Genomic DNA, 17,924 nt, shown 5'->3' with positions numbered 1-17,924 from the left:
TACAGGAAGACACAACCTTATCTTATAGTCACCGACGCTTTGCTGAATGAAGCACTGTCAGATAAAGCTGTAATGATACAAGGCGTGGCACAGAGCTGATAAGTTTTATATCGGGTGATTCAAACTCCCAGCAGTTCTGCAACCATTGGAAAAGGAAACAGTGATCTGGGTTTCTGCAGCATTAACTAAGTTAAGGCCCTGAAGGCCTTTTTGTTTTACAATGTTCACAGTCAAAATGGGGAAAGAATGCTGCTAAACCAGCACAAAAAGCCGCAGTAGGTTCATTTATTCACATTTACATGAAGGCCAGGCCAAGAATAAGGTTCTTCCTTTTAGTTTAGAAGTGTGTAACATTCCCCAGAACTTCTGTTTCCTGCCTACGATGGGCACAATTTGTCAATCAGGTGCTCATTTGAACCCCAGAACAGGTGTTCCCTAGTAATATCTAAAATGTCCATTCATATTACCTTTTTAGGCAGGTGTGAGATTATCTAAACATAGCTGCCTTTCTGCTGTTATTGAGTAGAAGCTCACAGAAGAGGCTTAACACCCAGGATCTAAAGTCACCAGTATATTGTCAATGGGTAGGAAACCACCAGCTGGCATTTTGTGAATAGCCCCTGAACAACATGCACAAATGCCCAGAGAGACCCTACAATACATTATACCCTGACTTGACTCATAACTATCAGATTTTCATTCATGAAAGCACTTTGTGTCTGAGAGACAAGCGCGACAGAAAGCAGGAAGCTTTATTACAGTAACTGTGGGATTATGCTGCTTTTTCGTCTGTTGTTTTTCAGGACTTCTGTCGGCTTGTGGCCTCATCTTTGGGGCCTTCTGCTGTGTATTACAGCTCTGATCTGTTCTGCCTAACAGATGATTGGGCGACATTAAATCCTTGTTAAGTGCTGGAGAGCGACCAGGGTCAGGAAGAGGAGTGGCTGTGCTCTGGCTGGTGGCAGATTGGCAGGGAGATGCTGATAGCTAGAGATGGTAGCTGAGTTAGATGTGACCTCTTTCTTTATTGTGCTCGTTTGTAATTTAGCTTCATAGGGTCAGCATGAACGTTTGGGAACGGGAAAAATGGCATAAAACTAATTTGATTATAAAGATCAGACACAAAATAATATTAATGTAATAATAATTTCAGCTCTTTACTCTAATAAATCTTTATAAACAAGGTCTAGTTAAACTACATCTTTTTGGTTTATCTTGAAAGTTGCAGCAGCACCAAAAGTGTAGTGTTTTACAGCCTAACAATCGCACCAAGCTATGATCAACTAACTGGACTCCACGACAGCAGGCACACCAGTTTTAAACAAGAACAAGCAGCTTGGTTTTTAATTAAACAGAACAGAAATCAATAACAATTAATTCAATGCTACTTTTTCAGGAGCATTGCTTTTGTTGGGCTTTGAGGTTTTAGCTGCCTGGATCTGCTTTCTGACTTATTTCACTTGTTTTTATATGTGTTATAAGGTTTATTACACAATTAAGTCAGATTTGATTTTATACTTTTTACGGAGATCTTAATGTGTCCGATGGTCGTACCTTAAATCTAACTTGTGCACTGGACAAAAAAAAAAAAAACTTACGCTGACACAAAAATACAGTTCTTCAGTTTACAGCAACATGTCTACGGTACAGTGCACGTGATGCTGAACTACCCAGAAAGAAAAAAGAGGTTTGAGATAACGAGTGACAAATACAAATGAATATATTAAAAATAATATCTTCTAACCTCTATGACCTCAACTGCAGAGTAATGCATTGATGATTGGGCTTTGTATAAAGGGTAAAAAACAAAAACAGAAAGCAAAGGCGTATAAGTAGGCTAATCAATATCACTGTACCACTGAGCCTGAACTTGTTTTTCAAAGGACAGTGAGCTGTTGTATTGACATGGGATGAGACATGAAATTCACTGTGTGGCTGTATCCAAACTTCTTGTGTCAAACAAATGGCTCAGTTGCTGAAACCTAAAAATCTTATCCAGTCTGAAGCTGAAGATACTTGAAGGCCTAAAGAACAGGATAAACAGATCTGCCACTACCACTACTGATGCCACGTGCAGCTTAAACATAAATGAATCTGAATGAATTGTGAGAATTGTGACCTCATTGAGGGTAAGTACCAGAGGCCTGGCCATTCAGATAAAACATTGAGGTCTTCCACAGAGGTCGAGGGATCACAGGGAATAAACTTTCAATCTGTGATTCAGTCTCTCCATCAGAACAACTATGTCCATTTCTCCCCCTCCAGCAGCTTAGTCATTCATTCAATCCATACACCAGCTCTTTGAGCTGAATCTCATGCATGGTTTAAAAGAGTTGGCAGTGCGGCCAGCAGCAGCTAGTAAGAGCTTTACACAGACAAATTCCACCTCATGCACCCGGCGGCACATGGCCTTTGAGACTGTTAGAGAAATTATTTGGATCAATATCCTGTTTGGACGATGACACTTGTCCGTCGAACACGTGCCCGATACAAAGAGAGCTGCTCGGACACAAAACGTGAGTGCTCGGAAACTACAAACTGTGTGATTTATTGTCAAAGCAAGGCCAGGGAAGAAGCTGTAGCAAGTTGCTTGGAGACAGTTGCTATGGCACCAATGGTTTCAGTCTGAAGCTCGTTAAAGTCTGGACTCATGATTTTATGTTATGGTTATGACAGTCAGTCCGTTAATTTGGTCCAGAATGAAACGTCTCCACAGCTACTGACATACAGTTAAAGACAAAGGTATTAGCCTCCTTATGAAATCAAACTAAACTCTACCATGGAAACAGTCATAACCAAAATTCCTCTGTAACCTTTCTAAATTACAACTGTCAACTTTTATGGCATTTCCAAACCAAGTTGGCACGTCTCATATCTGCCCATTCTCCCATTACAAATTGTTCCAGCTCATGTAAAGTGTGTGGATTTCGAGCATGGACATTAAGCACGATCTTCTACTGCAGATTCTAAACAGGATTAAGATCTAGGCTCTGAGGGCCCTCCACAGCATTTCACTGCCCCCACCATGTTTAACTGTGATCTATTACAGGATCCATGTTTCTAAACAGCTGAAGTCTAGTCTCATCAAATTAAAGGACAGACTTCCAAAATTCCTCCATGTTTTAAATGTTCACAGGCAAAGTTCAGTTTGGCTTCAATGTGCTGCTGTGGGAATAATGGAGTTTCTTTTTAAAGACCTTGAAGCCAACTGTGATGAAGAGACCAGTACAGCAACAATCATCTTGGATCGTTGTCGTCTGTGAATTCTTTCTGACATTTTTGACCATTTTCCTGCTTGAAGGTTATGAAATCTTGCACTTTCGACCACACTCAGATTTGTTTCTAACAGAATCTGTCTACTTGTGCTTTGCCATGATACAACATGCTGCTGTTCTAGACACTGAAATGCTTGAAAATAACATTATAGCCTTCCTCCTTCTTCTGAGTTCATCTCAGAAAGATGGAGGATATGCAGCTCTACAGAGCATGTTAGCATATAGCTCAAGTGCAGCCTCAGAGCCACTTCAATGGCTGCAGACTCCATTATCCAAAACTCGTGATCCTACATTAAAACCCACACAACAATAACTACAAAAATAATAAATGCACTATGTGAGGCTAATATGAGGCTGAAACCTTGAATTGTGGTGTAGGTCTGGCATTAACAGTTTAAATTCACACTATGGCCACAGAGAAACAGCAGGTGTCTGCATAATCACCACACTGGGTCCAACACGTTGCACCCTTTAAACTGTCATATGCAAAAAGAGAATGTTTAAAATCCCCGAGACCCAGTTATTACACAACAGCATTGCCTAACAATCATCCAGAGTGGTGATCATCCAATAAATAATAATTACCCTGTGGATGCAGTGTAAAGACACACATTGTGCTGGAGCTCAGTCAATCTGACAGAGCTGAACACAAATCATATGTGAATTCAGGGCACACACGATCTGAAACACACAACTACATAACTCCCACGCAGCAGCTTTGTGTTGAAGAGCATGAACAGACCAGTGTTATCCAAAATAACAGACTGAACAGATCACAGTATGTCCCACATCTAAAACCCAGGCGATTACTAGACACTAATGTGTAAGGTCATTACATCATAAACTGCCACATAAAAGCACAAATATTCAGCAAACAATAACACATCATTCTTAAATCAGAAGATCCAGCTCTGGATGGTATACTCACTATGCACATAGCCATAAACATGGAATGAATGGCTGTATACACGTTCTCTTCATGCCAACCGAGCTCTGTGTCACCTAAACATGTCTCAGAACAATGTAAATCTTCTATTTGACACAGTTAATATTACTCTAGATGGACACAGAATTTCCTCTCATGCACACACACCCACAGTGTGTAGTTATAAATCATACGTCATACTTCATCATACTTCTTCAAAGTCTGTTTATTATACACATTCCCTTTGTATTTAATGAAATTACAATTCATTTATCTGAATAAATAAAGAAAATATGAAAACATTCGAGACAAAACACAGAACTGTGTATGGAAAGTGTATTGTTGTTGTTGGCAGTTGAACACGCAGCAAATGTTGAGTGTTTAGTCATGTTGTAGTTAGGCTACAGACAAAGCCCAGAAAGCCTCATGACAAACATGTAGAAGTAATATATGTGTGAGTCATCTATATCCATGGTGCAATACGCTGTTTGTGTTTGTTTACTGAACAGAGTGAGAGATGGTGGTCTGGAAGGCGAAGGTGATGTGGTCTCGTGCCTGATCGAGATAGAGATCTGAGAAAGTGTGCGTGTCACCAGAGAAATGTCTCCACTGCATCAGCTCAGACATGCTGAGATGCTTCTGTGCTGCTCCACCGCGGTCCCCTTGACGACCGAGCTGGCACGGCCTATCAGAGACCTGCTCCTGCTCCTCTACGACAGCTGAGAATTAAGACAAAAGTGAATTTTACTGAAGTCAATTGTTGGGGTCAGTGTGTGGGGTGCCGACTTTGTGCCTACCCGGGACTGATCCATCCATGCTGCAGCTGCAGTTCAGCAGGTCATGAGTTAGAGAGGGCGTGTCCGTAAGGCTGAAGAGATCTCGCAGTTCATTGGTGGAAAAGTTGGTGTGATCCGCCCCTTTGCCCAGGTCAACCACAGTCCCAGAAAGGCCCTGTTTGGACACCTGTCTCTGAAATATACGCTCCTCAATGGTGCCTAAAAGGAGGTAACACACATCCAGACATAAAACAAATCAGTCTGATTCATGGCACACTGATATTTTGGCTCACTGTGCGTGTTTGTGTAATCTGACCTGCAGTGAGGAGGCGGTAGATGTGCACAGTCTTCTTTTGTCCATCTCTCCATACTCGAGCCATAGCCTTGACACAGTATAAAAGGTTATGTTGCAAGAGAGGGGAAGAGTGAACTACACTTATGAACAGCACCATCTGGTGGACATGAGTGTATGTCTGTCTTCTGTTGGGCCTAAACAGTCAAATTTGTTTCACTTTCTCCAGAGCAAATGAAAAAGGTTTAATGCACCCTTAATATGTGTATGTATACAGGACAGTGGAAATCAAAAACAAAGCCACACAGAGAAAAGGAAATTAGTGTTACAGTCTTTGAACTTGTTGGCATCATGACTGCCAGAGTGTATATGTAAGTATTGTATCCTACCTGAATGTCATTTGCAGGATTCCAGTCAATATCATAGAGCACCAGATGAGAAGCACCAATGAGATTAAGCCCCACCCCACCAGCTTTAGAGCTCAGCAGAAACAGGAAGTTCTGAGAATAGGGGCTGTTAAAACTGTCAACCAATCGCTGTCTTTGGCCTGTAGGTGTGTTGCCATCTAGTCGACAGAAGGTGTAGCCCACGTGCACACACAGGTCCTGGAGCAAGTCAAGTGTCTGAGTGTAGTTCGACACTACGACCACCCTGCAGAGACACAGACTCATGATCCAATCTGGAGACGCACAACACTACACTCTTAACACTACACCTACCTGTCTGAAGGGCTGATTTCTCTAATGGCGGTCAGCAGGTCTGACAGAACCAGGAGTTTTCCCGAGTCAGCCGTGCTCAATCCACCTGAGGAGTAAGATTCTGGGAAAAGATCTACCAGGCCATCATATAATGAGCTTTCCACTGTACCATAGTCAGTTCTCTCCTAGAAACAAAACAACAAAATGCTCAAAGTTAGGACTGGGTTAAAACAAAATCCCAAAACACACAAATAAATACAGATTACGTTTTTCGCGCAACCTTGACGGTGGAGTGGAGCAGACCAGGGTGGTTACAGAGCTTCTTCAGTGCAGTGATGCAGGCGAGGTGTGTGTGAGCTTGAGAGGAGCCCTGAAGGCAGGCTCTGAAGACTCTATGGCAGAGGAGATGCCTGTACAGCTCCAGCTGCAGAGGGGATGGGTTGCAGAATAACGTCCAGTCGAGACGGGGTGGGAGGTAGCGATTGATGATCTCCTGTGTTCGTCTCAGGATGAACATGCCTGTCAATCGAGAGAGCTCGGCTGCTCGCTCTTCTCCCAACAATCTCTCCTCCTGTTGGCAGAGACAGAAATAAGATCAAGATTAGTGTTAAATAAAGGTCTTTCTATATATTAGACATAGGGAACAAGAGGGAGCACTACCTCTGTGCAGGATGGTTGTCTAGAGCGGAGGATTGGTTCCTCATAAACTTTCTTGTAAGCAGTTGATGAGCCGAGAATCCCCGGGTTAACAAATTCTATAATAGCATAAAACTCCTGCAGGTCATTCTGTACTGGGGTACCTTCAAAACACAAAGACAGTTTATTATATTAAAAACCCTCTAGAAAAAGCTTCTGAAACTGAAGCTTTGCATTTACAGTGTCAATGTATGTAAACCTTCTGAAATTTCATGTTTTCTTTTTTGCAATAATTTGTCATAAAACATGATCTGATCTTCATCTAAGTCAAGAGTATTAACAAATATAATGTGCCTAAATTAATATCACAAAATCAAATTTGACTTTTCATGTCTTTATTGAGAACAACCATAAAAACCTCATAGTAAAAAACCTATGTGACAGCCTGACTCTGACTTGGCCACTCCAAAAGGTGAATTTTGTTTTTCTGAAGCCATTGAAGCCCCACTGAGTTTCAGCTGACGTACAGACATTCTCACATTCTGCTGAAGAATTTTTATCTTCCCCTTCCCCCCCCTTTTTACACCAGATGTAGCGCTATGTGTCCTTTTAAATAGTTCAATATAGTTTCATCAGTGAACAAAACATTTTGCCAATAATCCTGTGGAGTGTTAATGTGCTCTTTGGCAAACTTCAGGTGTGCAGCAGCTTCCTTTGTGGTGTCCTGTCATAGACACCCTGCTTATTCAATGTTTTACCTACTCATGAAAACAGATGTTAGCCAGTTCCAATGATGCCTTCAAATCTTTGGGTGTCTCTCAGGGTTGCTTCTTTACCTTATCAATGAGTGTTTCTTGTGCTCTTAGGGTCATTTTAACTGGACGCCCACTTCTTGGTAGCGTAGACACAGTCTCAAAGTGTCTCCATTTGTAGATTGTTTCTCTAACTATAGACTGGTGAATTTCTAAAGTCTTTGACATGACTTTGTAACCCTTTCCAGCTTTTTGTAAATCAACAATTCTTGATATTAGATTATCTGAAAACTCCTTTTAATTCCTATTGTATTCTTCAAAGATTTTTAGTGTTTTTTGTCAGTTAAAGTTGCTCTAGTCCTCACCTCCAAACTAATTTTCTTACCTTATGCTAACACCTGATTCCATTTAGATTTGAGGTCATTATTCAAAGGGTTCGGATACTTTTTCCACTACCACTATGAGTTTTTTTATGGTTATTTCCAATAAAGACATGAAAGATCAGAATTCATTTTGTGTCATTATTTTAGGGTTAGGGTTAGGGTATATTATATTTGTTAATACACTTGACTTTGATAAAGATCAGCTCACTTTTTACAACAAATTACTACAGAAAACCATGAAATTCTAAAAAGATTCACATACTATTTCTTACCATCGTATGTTTTTCGATACGCGTACCTGTTAGTATAACTCTGCGATTACAGCTGAGGCTACTAAGGGCAGAGGATGTTTTGATGCTGCTGTTCTTTAATCTGTGACCTTCATCGCAAATTATGAGACCAAACTCCACTTTCTGTACCTGAAATTACAGGAAAAACTATCACAAAAAAAACTGATGAAATGATGTCAAGTGTTATTTATAAACCACAAATTTGGCTCAAAGGGCTTCAAAATTTTCAGCATGGAAAAAACGTATGTTTCAGTAACATTTGTATGTTCTTGTTTCACATGATCGTGAACGTACCTGCTCCAGGCAGCGCAGAAGCATTTCATAGCTGATGACAAGAACGCTGTGCAGAGGGGACAACACAAACTGCTCTATCCTGTGGTCCTAAACGTGTCAACAAAAATTTTAAATCAACTCACCAGTCCTGATTATTGTAACTGATGTTTTGATCCCTTAAAAATTCTTCTTTCAATTCATCATATCATTGCACAGCATTTTCAAACACATGTTGCAGGACAAAAGTGCTTAATGAAATGACAAAAACCAGGAAAATTGATGTTATGAAGCACAATGTGAGAGCTGTGGGTGGATTACATAGCATATCAAGTGTGCAGGCAGACTTCTCCCTTCTCTTTCTCACCTGATCAACAGTGAAAACGCTGATTCTCTCACGTCCCAGCCACTTGTTAAACTCTGCACCCCAGTTCTGCACTAGGCTGCCAGGTGTAACCACGAGAACACGCTTAGCAACAGGTTTCCCACCATACGGTCCCTGTTTGAGCAGCGTCCAGGTCACTGCCACACTCTGGAGGGTCTTCCCCAGACCCATCTCATCAGCCAGGATAGCACCGTAGCGACCCACAGCTCTGAAACACACACATCAAACATCAAACATGAGTAATCAAATCCTAAAAGAAATTGTCATCACTTTTCCAGTTATGTGGCTAAAACTGTTCATTAATAGTTTTTTTTTAATGGGTTTTACAGATGATGCAAGAACAGCACTGTCACCTCATGCCCATGACACACTCGTAGAGAAAGAGCAGGCCATCTCTCTGGTGGGGTCGCAGGTGAGTGGTGAGGTGTGGGTCAAGCACAACGTCAACTACAGGAAGCCCTGACTTGTTTTCAGACCACTGATGGTTAGGAGAGGGACGAGGCATCACCAATGCACCTACAATTAATATGTATATACACAAAATGAAATAGTCTTCTATGAAAACCAAACAATGACAAAAAGCAAACAATTATGATGTATAAGGCTACACGGTGCAAAGGTCTTTGTCCACCAATAGATTACTGTAGAGAAGTCCTTGACCTCTCCATATTCCTCTACAGTGGTCATACTAATTTGTCACTTTTGCATTTATAAGTTGTTTTTGTAATATTTTTCTGTTTTTAAATATTGTGTATACATGTTTCTATATTTCTTTGATGTTTTCTAATAACTGGACACTTATGAATATGTACTTATGCAAAGCTAATAATTACTTCATTCAGAATAACCTCTATTTCAATAAGAACATTTCTGTTTAGTCTACACACCTGGAGCCATTGGGTCATGCTGAGGTCTGCAGATATGTTCTGTCTTTGGTTTAGTTCCTGGATGCTCTGCTCCTCCTAACAGGGAAGGGGGGCAGAAAGGTTTGGATGCCAAACGACGAGGTGGAAGAAGAGCCGACTTTGTGTGTGGCTCCTCTTTCTCTACTTGGACCTCCTGGAAACAACGTCCTCTGGCAAAATCCTCAGGAGAAATTACTTCCATCACCTCCACCTCTTTCCCTCCAATCATGAGAGTCTGTCCCTCAGCCAGGGAGGCAAGCTCTGACACCTTGTAGCCACTACCTACACACAAACATTACTTACTTGCTTGTTGTATATTGTGCTTGCTAGTTAAAGCTAAAATTATAACTAAGCACATACATACTAATAATATAACAAACAAAATTAATTATAAAGAACACAATTCCAAGTGTTATCAGACAATATGTTATATGTTGATACTAGACCCACTGATTTAAATAACCAAATCATGTAATCTTGTCCTCACCCTTTCCAATATCCTTTCCTTCCATGTCTTTAAGTGTGGCTGTGCGGCCTCTTGTCACCAGGACTGCATCCCCCTCCCAGCGCTTGTGTTTCTTTTTGCTGGCCTTACACCACATCACGCTGAAGTAACGCACTCCATCCTGACTGCAGCCAGAGTCTGGCCCTGCAGGTGGCTGAGGGGTTTGAGGGGACTCTGGGGTCACCTGGGGGTAAACATTCACTCCTGTAACGCAAAGACATAAAACACAGTGAACAAACAATATAATTAACTTGGACACAAGTCACACAACCAACCAGCAGAGAGCACTGTGACACCAACTCCACAAACTGATCCATAGCTCATTCAACAACTGAACGAAAATGGAGCAGAAAATGTTTGTTGTGCACAAAGCTGAGACAGTTGTAGGTACATGCAAGAGGCAGATGTTAGCTAATCTGGTTACTGCATGATCCTCTGTTATTAACCTCTAATAAGACCTAATGAGAAAAAAATGTCCTTAAAAAGGTTGAAATTGGGAAAAGGTTGATATGACGTGCAATGAACACAACACATTATTTTACTCTTTAATAGAAATACATCAATACTTGGACAAACTGAAACAATACAATTACATTACAATCAATGTTGTAGGTACATACATCAAATACAAACAGTAACATCACAAAACCACATCTCCCTTTTTTTTTTCTAAAATCAAGCTGCTGTGAAATCAGCAATAAGGGAGAACTGACTTCAACATTTCAACTCTTTTCAAGCTTAAATGAATGTCATTATAAGGATAATGCTTTAAGGCCTTTAAAGGTTTTATAGAAATACCAAGATTGGAGTCAACGTGTAACACCCCCCCCCCCCTTCTTGACAAAGGATCAACAGTATATGATTGGATAAGACTCCAGTGACTCCAGGATACCAGTATATGATGCTACCATAAAATCTCATGAGTAATAAAGATAACTATTGCTATCCTAACATTACTATAGATACATATTGTTGGCAGATCTAGGCATTAAAAACACCAGCAAGATACATAGTACAAATATTCCCTTCCAAAACCTGGACTTTCACATTTATTTCACCTATTTTGTCCAGTCACAGTGTTGGTAACGTCAGCATTGATCAGTTTGTTGTCTCTGCTGTTACTAAGTGTAAGAATGATGAGGAATTAACACAACACAAGCCAGCCTTATGCTGCAATATGCAAGTAGGATTTCAGTGTCTTTATGAGGCACTATGTTTTCAAAAGAAATTCAAGTTCTGACTTCTCAAATATGAAACTAATGGATCTGACTTTGCCTTTTCTACACACTCTAACCTCTTCGGGACCTCTTCCCTTTTTAGCATTGGTCAAAGATGTGGCATTCATGCTTATTATAGAGGAATTGGCAGTCCATGTCTCAGTCGGGCAGCCTTTAGTTTCTCCACTTTGATCTTGGCTCTCAGAAGTTCCTCCTCGAGTTCTTGCTTCCTCTTTAGTCCCTCCCTCTTCTCTTCCAGGTACATGGCAACCTTCCTGTGATTAGCTAACACCAACTCGTGCTCCTCTTTGGCTAAGTGGAAAGGGCGAAACCTGTCAGGCTCGTGATGCGGGTAGATGTCATTGGGGTAGAGATTATGGCGTAAGGGCAGCGGCGAGGTGGAGAGGGGGATGTTGACAGAGGAAGGTGTGGGAGACAGGGATGCTTCATAGTCGTGGACGCTCCCCAAGTCCTGCTCCCCCTCCTGCTCCTGGCCTCCATCCAGCCCTGGCCCTGTGTGCGTGGAGAGAACAGGGAGGTCTGGCGGTGGTTTTACATCCTCTTCAGGGTCCAGCTGGACCACCTCATGGGGGATACTTGGGACAGCTGCTGAGTAATCCTGGAGTCCAGCCAGTGAGGAGCTGCTGCCAGCATGCTCGATGGGAGAATTGTGTTTGCTGTATATTAATCTACAAATGGAAAGAACGACATAAATAAGTAAGGTTAAAGTGCTTAAATAGCATTTATTGACTATCTACAGCTTGTTTATATATATATTATATTTATCAGATGGTGATAATGTCCACTGAATAAACTGGTCAAATGATTGGCCAAAAAGCATAAATATACCAGATTTTCTTTTGGCTGCATGTTACAGTGGTTATGGTTGAAAACATAATATTGAGGTCTAATTTGTGATCGTCTCTAAAGTACAATTTAATCTCAATTAGAGTTAATGTTAAATCATTCGTTGTCTTGAATCAAGATTTTGTGCCTTGGTGTCTTTAGCACCGAGACCTCAACCTGTCAGGGGTATCTCCCATTAACAAATAATAGTAAATTATTAATATGAATACTGATCAATACTAATCAATATAAAGTGATGGGTTTCTTGGAAGTGAATCTATAAAAACACAAACACAAGCTGCCACGAAATACTAACAATGCATTGTTTTCCTGTAGAGCCTGGTGATGTACAGTTTATAATCTGAATGAGAACTGAGTTCAGCCTCTCCTCTCCTCTAAGTATCGTAAGTACATACTGTTTTTAAACGAGGATTTCTCTACTCACTAAACTCTCACCTGATTGTCGTCTTATCCCTTTAGTTCTGTATTAAAGTCTGTGTCTGTGCTCATTGAGCTTTCTCTCACTGTACCTGCGCAGTGCTTGGTCCTTTTCGTGGATGGGCACATGGTGAAACAGGTGAGGGATCATCTCCATAATTCTCTTGGTTGGCTCGGAGATGCTCGCTCTGTACTCTGGTTGGGCGTGTCTCCTCTGCATCACTTCCTGCTTGGCGGACTCCTTCAGCCTCTTGTAGAGAGTCCTGAGGCCCTGAGCGGTGCGGTGCGGTCTGTCCCCTCCCAAGGCGTTGTACTGCTCAGCCACAGTGTCCCAGCACTTGTTCTTGTCCACAATGACTGCGTGCTTGTTAGTGTGCTCCTCCAGGATGCGGATGTGAGGCCGGACCAGCTTCAACAGGTCCAGCTTCTCAGAGAGGGTGAAGTTGGAGGAGCGAGCTTTGCCCACCATACTGGACAGAAACACAGAGCTGGATGCCATCTTATAGCATAGCGGAGTCTCACAGACCAAGTCAGGCCTATGGATCTCACCCCTGTGGCACTGTGGCTCCCTCACTCTTTCCACCTGTCTGTTTGTGTCCCTGCTGCTGGCTTTTCTGGATCCACGGTGGCAAAGCTAACACCGGTCTAACTCATACATGTCTCATGTGCCTTCTCTGCTCCTTCTCTGAATCAAACATAAGCTGTGTCTAACATGTGCATGGCTTCATACACTACTCCTGGCTTCCCTCTCAGCTACGTTGCACAATAAAAACAGGCTGTGCTGCACACAATAAGAATCAGGCTTAACTAGGCCAGCCTCGTTTAGGCCCCCGCCTACCGCGGAGGGCTTTGGATGAATTCCTCCCAGCTTAGGCTGACGTAGCTAAGCCGCTTAAGCCCAGCCCGACCTACTTACAGCCCGGCCTCTCTAAACCCCACACCAGGCACAGAGCAGACTACAGCCACACTGCCTCTCCATTACAACAGAGCGCACAGAGGATGTCTTGCACAAATGTGGAAAACAACCCTCAAACAGTTTATGGCAGGTTATAAAAGGTCAGCAGTGGATTTCCCACATGTGAGCGACGCTTTGAAATAGCGCTGGCTTAAACTAACTGAGCGGGGGGAGGGCTTTGTGAGCGCGCTGCGCATGCCCGCAGAACAGTCTGGTGAATGTGCAAACAGCAACTTTGAGCTGCGCATTTTGAAATAGCGACTCGTATTATGAAAACACGGGTTCAGGACGCGTGTGGACACCGTGCGCAGTGGGAAACACAGCGATGTGATGCGTTCAGGCTGGAAAACACTGAGGCACTAGTTGCTCTTGCAGGAGGAAGGAGCGGTGGCTCACTGATCCCGAGCACAGTCCTAATCTGCCCGGCGCTGCCGCTGCATCACCCTGCTCATTTGCATAATGCTGGACCTGCTGTCGCACAGCCTCCACCCGCCTGGTTTAACATCCATCCTCGGTGTGTCTGTGTTATTCTTAGCCACGGAGACAAGAGAGTCAGAGGCTGCAACGTGAAGGAGCGCTGTAAAAAACGATAACACATGTGGGCACTGACATTCACCTGGCGCACACGTGTGCTGAGGTACCCAGGATGGTTTTTAATGATCAGATGTATTCAAAGCAACATCGAAGCTGTTTATGTCTGACAATAAATGTAGTGAAACGGAAAACGACTTTATGTCTAAGCTCATAGGGTTTGTGATAAATAGGGAAGGTAATGAGTCTCCAAATCCAATGTTTGGCTCTACAGCTAGACAGTAAGTAAGAAGTAAATATAAATATGTTTTTTAATGTTGCATAGATCAAATTGGGAATTACCTGGATAACGGTGGCTCTAATTAGCACCTGCACCAGTAAACAGACATTTCTCTTGCACACCATGCTTCTAACAGGATGTGTTGGTGTATCTTTCCAATCCATCTGTATTTAACTAAATTAACACTAATTAAAAGCTTCTGAATTAATTAGTTAAAGTAATCGTTGGAGAAAATGACAGGGAAAAGACAAGTTGTTATTCTTTCTATCTTTGGGATGTATTTGAGTATCAAAATTGTATCAGTGTCAGCAATAAATATGAATTTCCCTCTAAACAATAAACTTTTGTTTAATTCATACAGACACGCTGGTCAGGAGGTCCCCTGATCTCTCAGGCTGATGTACCTAAGCCAGATAGGCTAGTTTGGTAATTCACCCATGACTAACTAACAGACATAGCATTGACGTTGTGCCTATTCTTTCTGAAAAGTGCTAACATTATTATAATTAGTTTTATTATTATAAATCGTCAATAATGAGGTATTGCTTATGCTTATACTTATATTTCAAGCAAACCATTATCTTCACTAGTATCACAAGTGTCTCCAATCTTACAATTGGTTATTCACCCTTCCTGTTGTCTTCATTGTGCCATTTGTGTGCACCACACTAAACTAGGACAGGAGTAAGAAAATTGAGATTCTGAGGGGTTGAGTAAGAAAATAATTACCAAGCATGGTGAAGGTAAAGGCGACAAAGATTGCAAGCATACAGAAGCATAGTTCAAATGCTCAGAACCAATCAAAACTTCAAAAGAGATACAAGCTGTTCTCCAATATCAAAGCACAGCAGTGTATAGCTTCCCCATAAATCACCATAACTGTCTGAATGAAAGTGGGATCCATGGCAGAAGACAGAGGAAGAGCCATCTTTTTAAAGGATATAAAAAAAACTGGAATTTGTTAAAATGTGTTTTGATAAGCTACAATGCTTCTGGGGGAAGCTGACAGAGCTTTGGAGTTAGACACATCTGCTCTACATTCATAGAAGAAAAATTTAGCTTTCAAAGAAATAAACGCCATCCTCATTGTAAAGCATGGAGGAGGCCGAGCAATGTGGCTGCCCCAGTGCCAGTCATAAAACCCTACATCTGAAAGCACTATGAAGTGTCCTGTTATGGGTCCTGGTCTTTCTCCAACTGAGCATTTGTAGAAATGTCTGAAACCCCCAGTTATGAGAAAACATCCACCAAACCAGAGAAAATCGGAACAGTCCCCAAGAGTGGGACAAACTATCAAAAAGCAAGATATTTCAGAAGAAAATTGTGTTTTTTTGTACCGAACCCTTTAGCCATGTTTTTATGAATGCAATTGATTATGACAACTGTAATAAAAACACAAGAACCTAAGTCAGAATGCCTATAAATAACATTTTAAGGAATCCAGTGTATGGTAATTCAGTGCAAGTGCACAGTGGGTAGTTGTGGATCTGCACATTACAAATCTTGGTGCTTTCCCATCTACAAAACTTTGTGTCTTACCTGGTCTGTTTTCTTCTGCATAGTTTCCAGAGCCACTGTCTGGACATTGTGGTTCAGTGTCATTTTCCTTAGTCTCTGTTGCACCGAGAACACGAGACAAAGCCCTGCACAAAGCTGGAGCAGGCTGAGCAGCTTGGGGCTGGACAACACTCTCTGTTTTACATAGAGATGGTCCTGCTAAACTTCTCTGGACCTGTAGGACAAGAGGAGATATTTAGATATAGTGAGTCATTTATTAACAACAAACAAGAACAGTGGAGATTACATGAATACTGAGGGATCGGGATGTAGGCAAATGTTAAGAAAGACTTGCCTTATCCAGGACATTGCCTAAACCAAGTTTAGGGTTCAGGGGTTTAGATCCAGCTAAAACACATGAAGTAGATGCTCCAGGAGCCACAAACCGAGGCTTCTTCATTGCATTACCCGAGAGCTGGCTGGGAGCTCCTGAGCGTCTCATTCTCCTTCTGACTAACCACAATAACCTAATGTTATCTCTAAGCAAAAAAAAGAAATTAAAATAAGCACAGTAGTGTCGTCTAGTTACACTGTGAATAACAGGTCTCTCAAGGGTGTTTCCTCTGTTCCGATTGAGTGATGATGCCTATATCCAGAAAGAAGATGTAGTTACCACAACCAACTTTGCTGGTGTATAAATTTGGACCAGATCAGACACAGCCACTATAGACACACTGTCTTACTCAGAAGGAGCATGTGGCATTATTTCATGAGAAACTGTTGTTTACAGCTTTGATATCATTTTGCATCAGTTTAACAACATAAACCATGTGGCTGCAACTTCCAGGTAAAACACAAGACCTCACTTTAAGTGTGGAAACTCGTGCAACACAGTAAGTTACAAATCATCAACAGAACAACAAAGTTATTTAGCTTGTTTAACCTGTTGCATTTAGGTGGTAGGTTAGCAAGCTAAGTTAACTTATTGAAGCTAACCCGCTAGTACTAAAGACTCGCTAACACTACTGACACAGAGTCAATTAGGCTGTAATTGCATATTTGATGATGCAAAGCAACATGTTATACATGTACGGACGAACTAACAGTCGGATTATAACATTTCAGACAATAAAAGGTCACTTAATTACAACTAAACTCGCCTGATGTCTCCTCTTTCCTTGTATTTCCGAGTGTGTTCCGTTTCTCCCGCTGAACGAGATGACTAACGTGATTGGTTGAATCCCGGTGGGCGTGGTCAAGATGACTGGGGTGCGTTTGGTTTGAGACAGTAGAGCATTTTACCGTTAACGTCCATAATAGATTCCCGTAAATCCCGCACACCAGAGCTATAAATCGAGCTTACCTAGGGGTTTTTCAGACCAGAACACGTTGACAGGGAATTTGTGTCGAGATCTTTAGTTATTTAACTTCAGAGATGATCGTAGTTCCTCACTGCTCCTCCTAAACTATTATTTAGGTGATATGACTTCACATTACTGTGTGTTCGGTGATATTGAACGGTCTTGGTGGAAAGTATTACATAAATACTCCAACAAGATATTATACACAAATACAAATCTCAGATATGTTGAGTTTTTCCATTTTCTATTACTTCAGTCTTCATTTTTATTTTTTATATTTCATAACATTTTTCATAGTAACTAATGAAATGTAACTACTCTAAATGTATTCAGAGAGTAACTACATGTCCATTATATGTTAAACATCATATGCATGTGGAGTACATGTATCAGAAACATCATGTGTGATGTGTGTGTAATAGTTACTTTTAAGATTTTATTTATATAAGATTTTAAATCCCTATAATGACACGACAAAACATAGGATACATATGTACAGTATGATAGAAGGGCACAACGGCACTCACAGGAGTAGCATAATACTTTAGATACTATTATCAACTATTATTTAAGTACTATTATACTAATAAGTAATGTTTGATTTCAGGATAGGTTATAAATGCACCTATAAAAAAAAATATTTTTTTAATGAAGTTGCAATATTGTCACATTCACTTAAATATAAGATGTAGATACTTCTGGGATGA

At 41.3% G+C, this 17,924-nt stretch overlaps 2 protein-coding genes across 2 annotated transcripts; both read right to left on the bottom strand.

The window, feature by feature from the left end:
* Positions 1–4,426: 4,426 nt before the first annotated feature.
* Positions 4,427–17,049, bottom strand: rad54b (RAD54 homolog B). Its single transcript, XM_026373288.1, has 16 exons — positions 17,017–17,049; positions 16,212–16,395; positions 15,899–16,091; positions 10,075–10,296; positions 9,570–9,869; positions 9,036–9,198; positions 8,665–8,890; positions 8,322–8,408; positions 8,036–8,156; positions 6,627–6,766; positions 6,247–6,537; positions 5,988–6,151; positions 5,658–5,919; positions 5,293–5,359; positions 4,998–5,195; positions 4,427–4,919 (listed from the first exon to the last, which is right to left on the bottom strand). Exons 2-16 carry the CDS (start codon positions 16,356–16,358, stop codon positions 4,699–4,701), a joined length of 2,802 nt encoding a protein of 933 aa, XP_026229073.1. The 5' UTR covers positions 16,359–16,395; positions 17,017–17,049; the 3' UTR covers positions 4,427–4,698.
* Positions 10,665–14,781, bottom strand: LOC113170958 (fibrinogen silencer-binding protein). Its single transcript, XM_026373291.1, has 2 exons — positions 12,686–14,781; positions 10,665–11,998 (listed from the first exon to the last, which is right to left on the bottom strand). The coding sequence occupies exons 1-2, from the start codon at positions 13,090–13,092 to the stop codon at positions 11,443–11,445; spliced, it is 963 nt and encodes a 320-aa protein (XP_026229076.1). The 5' UTR covers positions 13,093–14,781; the 3' UTR covers positions 10,665–11,442.
* Positions 17,050–17,924: the final 875 nt, after the last annotated feature.

The sequence above is a fragment of the Anabas testudineus genome, chromosome 16 (genome assembly GCF_900324465.2).
Source record: "Anabas testudineus chromosome 16, fAnaTes1.2, whole genome shotgun sequence".
Lineage (NCBI taxonomy): Eukaryota > Metazoa > Chordata > Actinopteri > Anabantiformes > Anabantidae > Anabas > Anabas testudineus.
This window is presented reverse-complemented; position numbering and strand designations above follow the sequence as displayed.

What these genes read in the sequence shown, in the direction of transcription:
- rad54b (XM_026373288.1), bottom strand. Translation starts at nt 16,358, where the DNA reads ATGAGACGCTCAGGAGCTCCCAGCCAGCTCTCGGGTAATGCAATGAAG. An exon ending in TGCAGAAGAAAACAGACCAG is followed by an intron (nt 10,297 to 15,898) that starts GTAAGACACAAA and finishes TTTGCGTTACAG; the next exon opens with GAGTGAATGTTTACCCCCAG. An exon ending in GCGTTTTCACTGTTGATCAG is followed by an intron (nt 8,409 to 8,664) that starts GTGAGAAAGAGA and finishes TGACACGTTTAG; the next exon opens with GACCACAGGATAGAGCAGTT.
- LOC113170958 (XM_026373291.1), bottom strand. Translation starts at nt 13,092, where the DNA reads ATGGCATCCAGCTCTGTGTTTCTGTCCAGTATGGTGGGCAAAGCTCGC. An exon ending in AAGGACCAAGCACTGCGCAG is followed by an intron (nt 11,999 to 12,685) that starts GTACAGTGAGAG and finishes TTCCATTTGTAG; the next exon opens with ATTAATATACAGCAAACACA.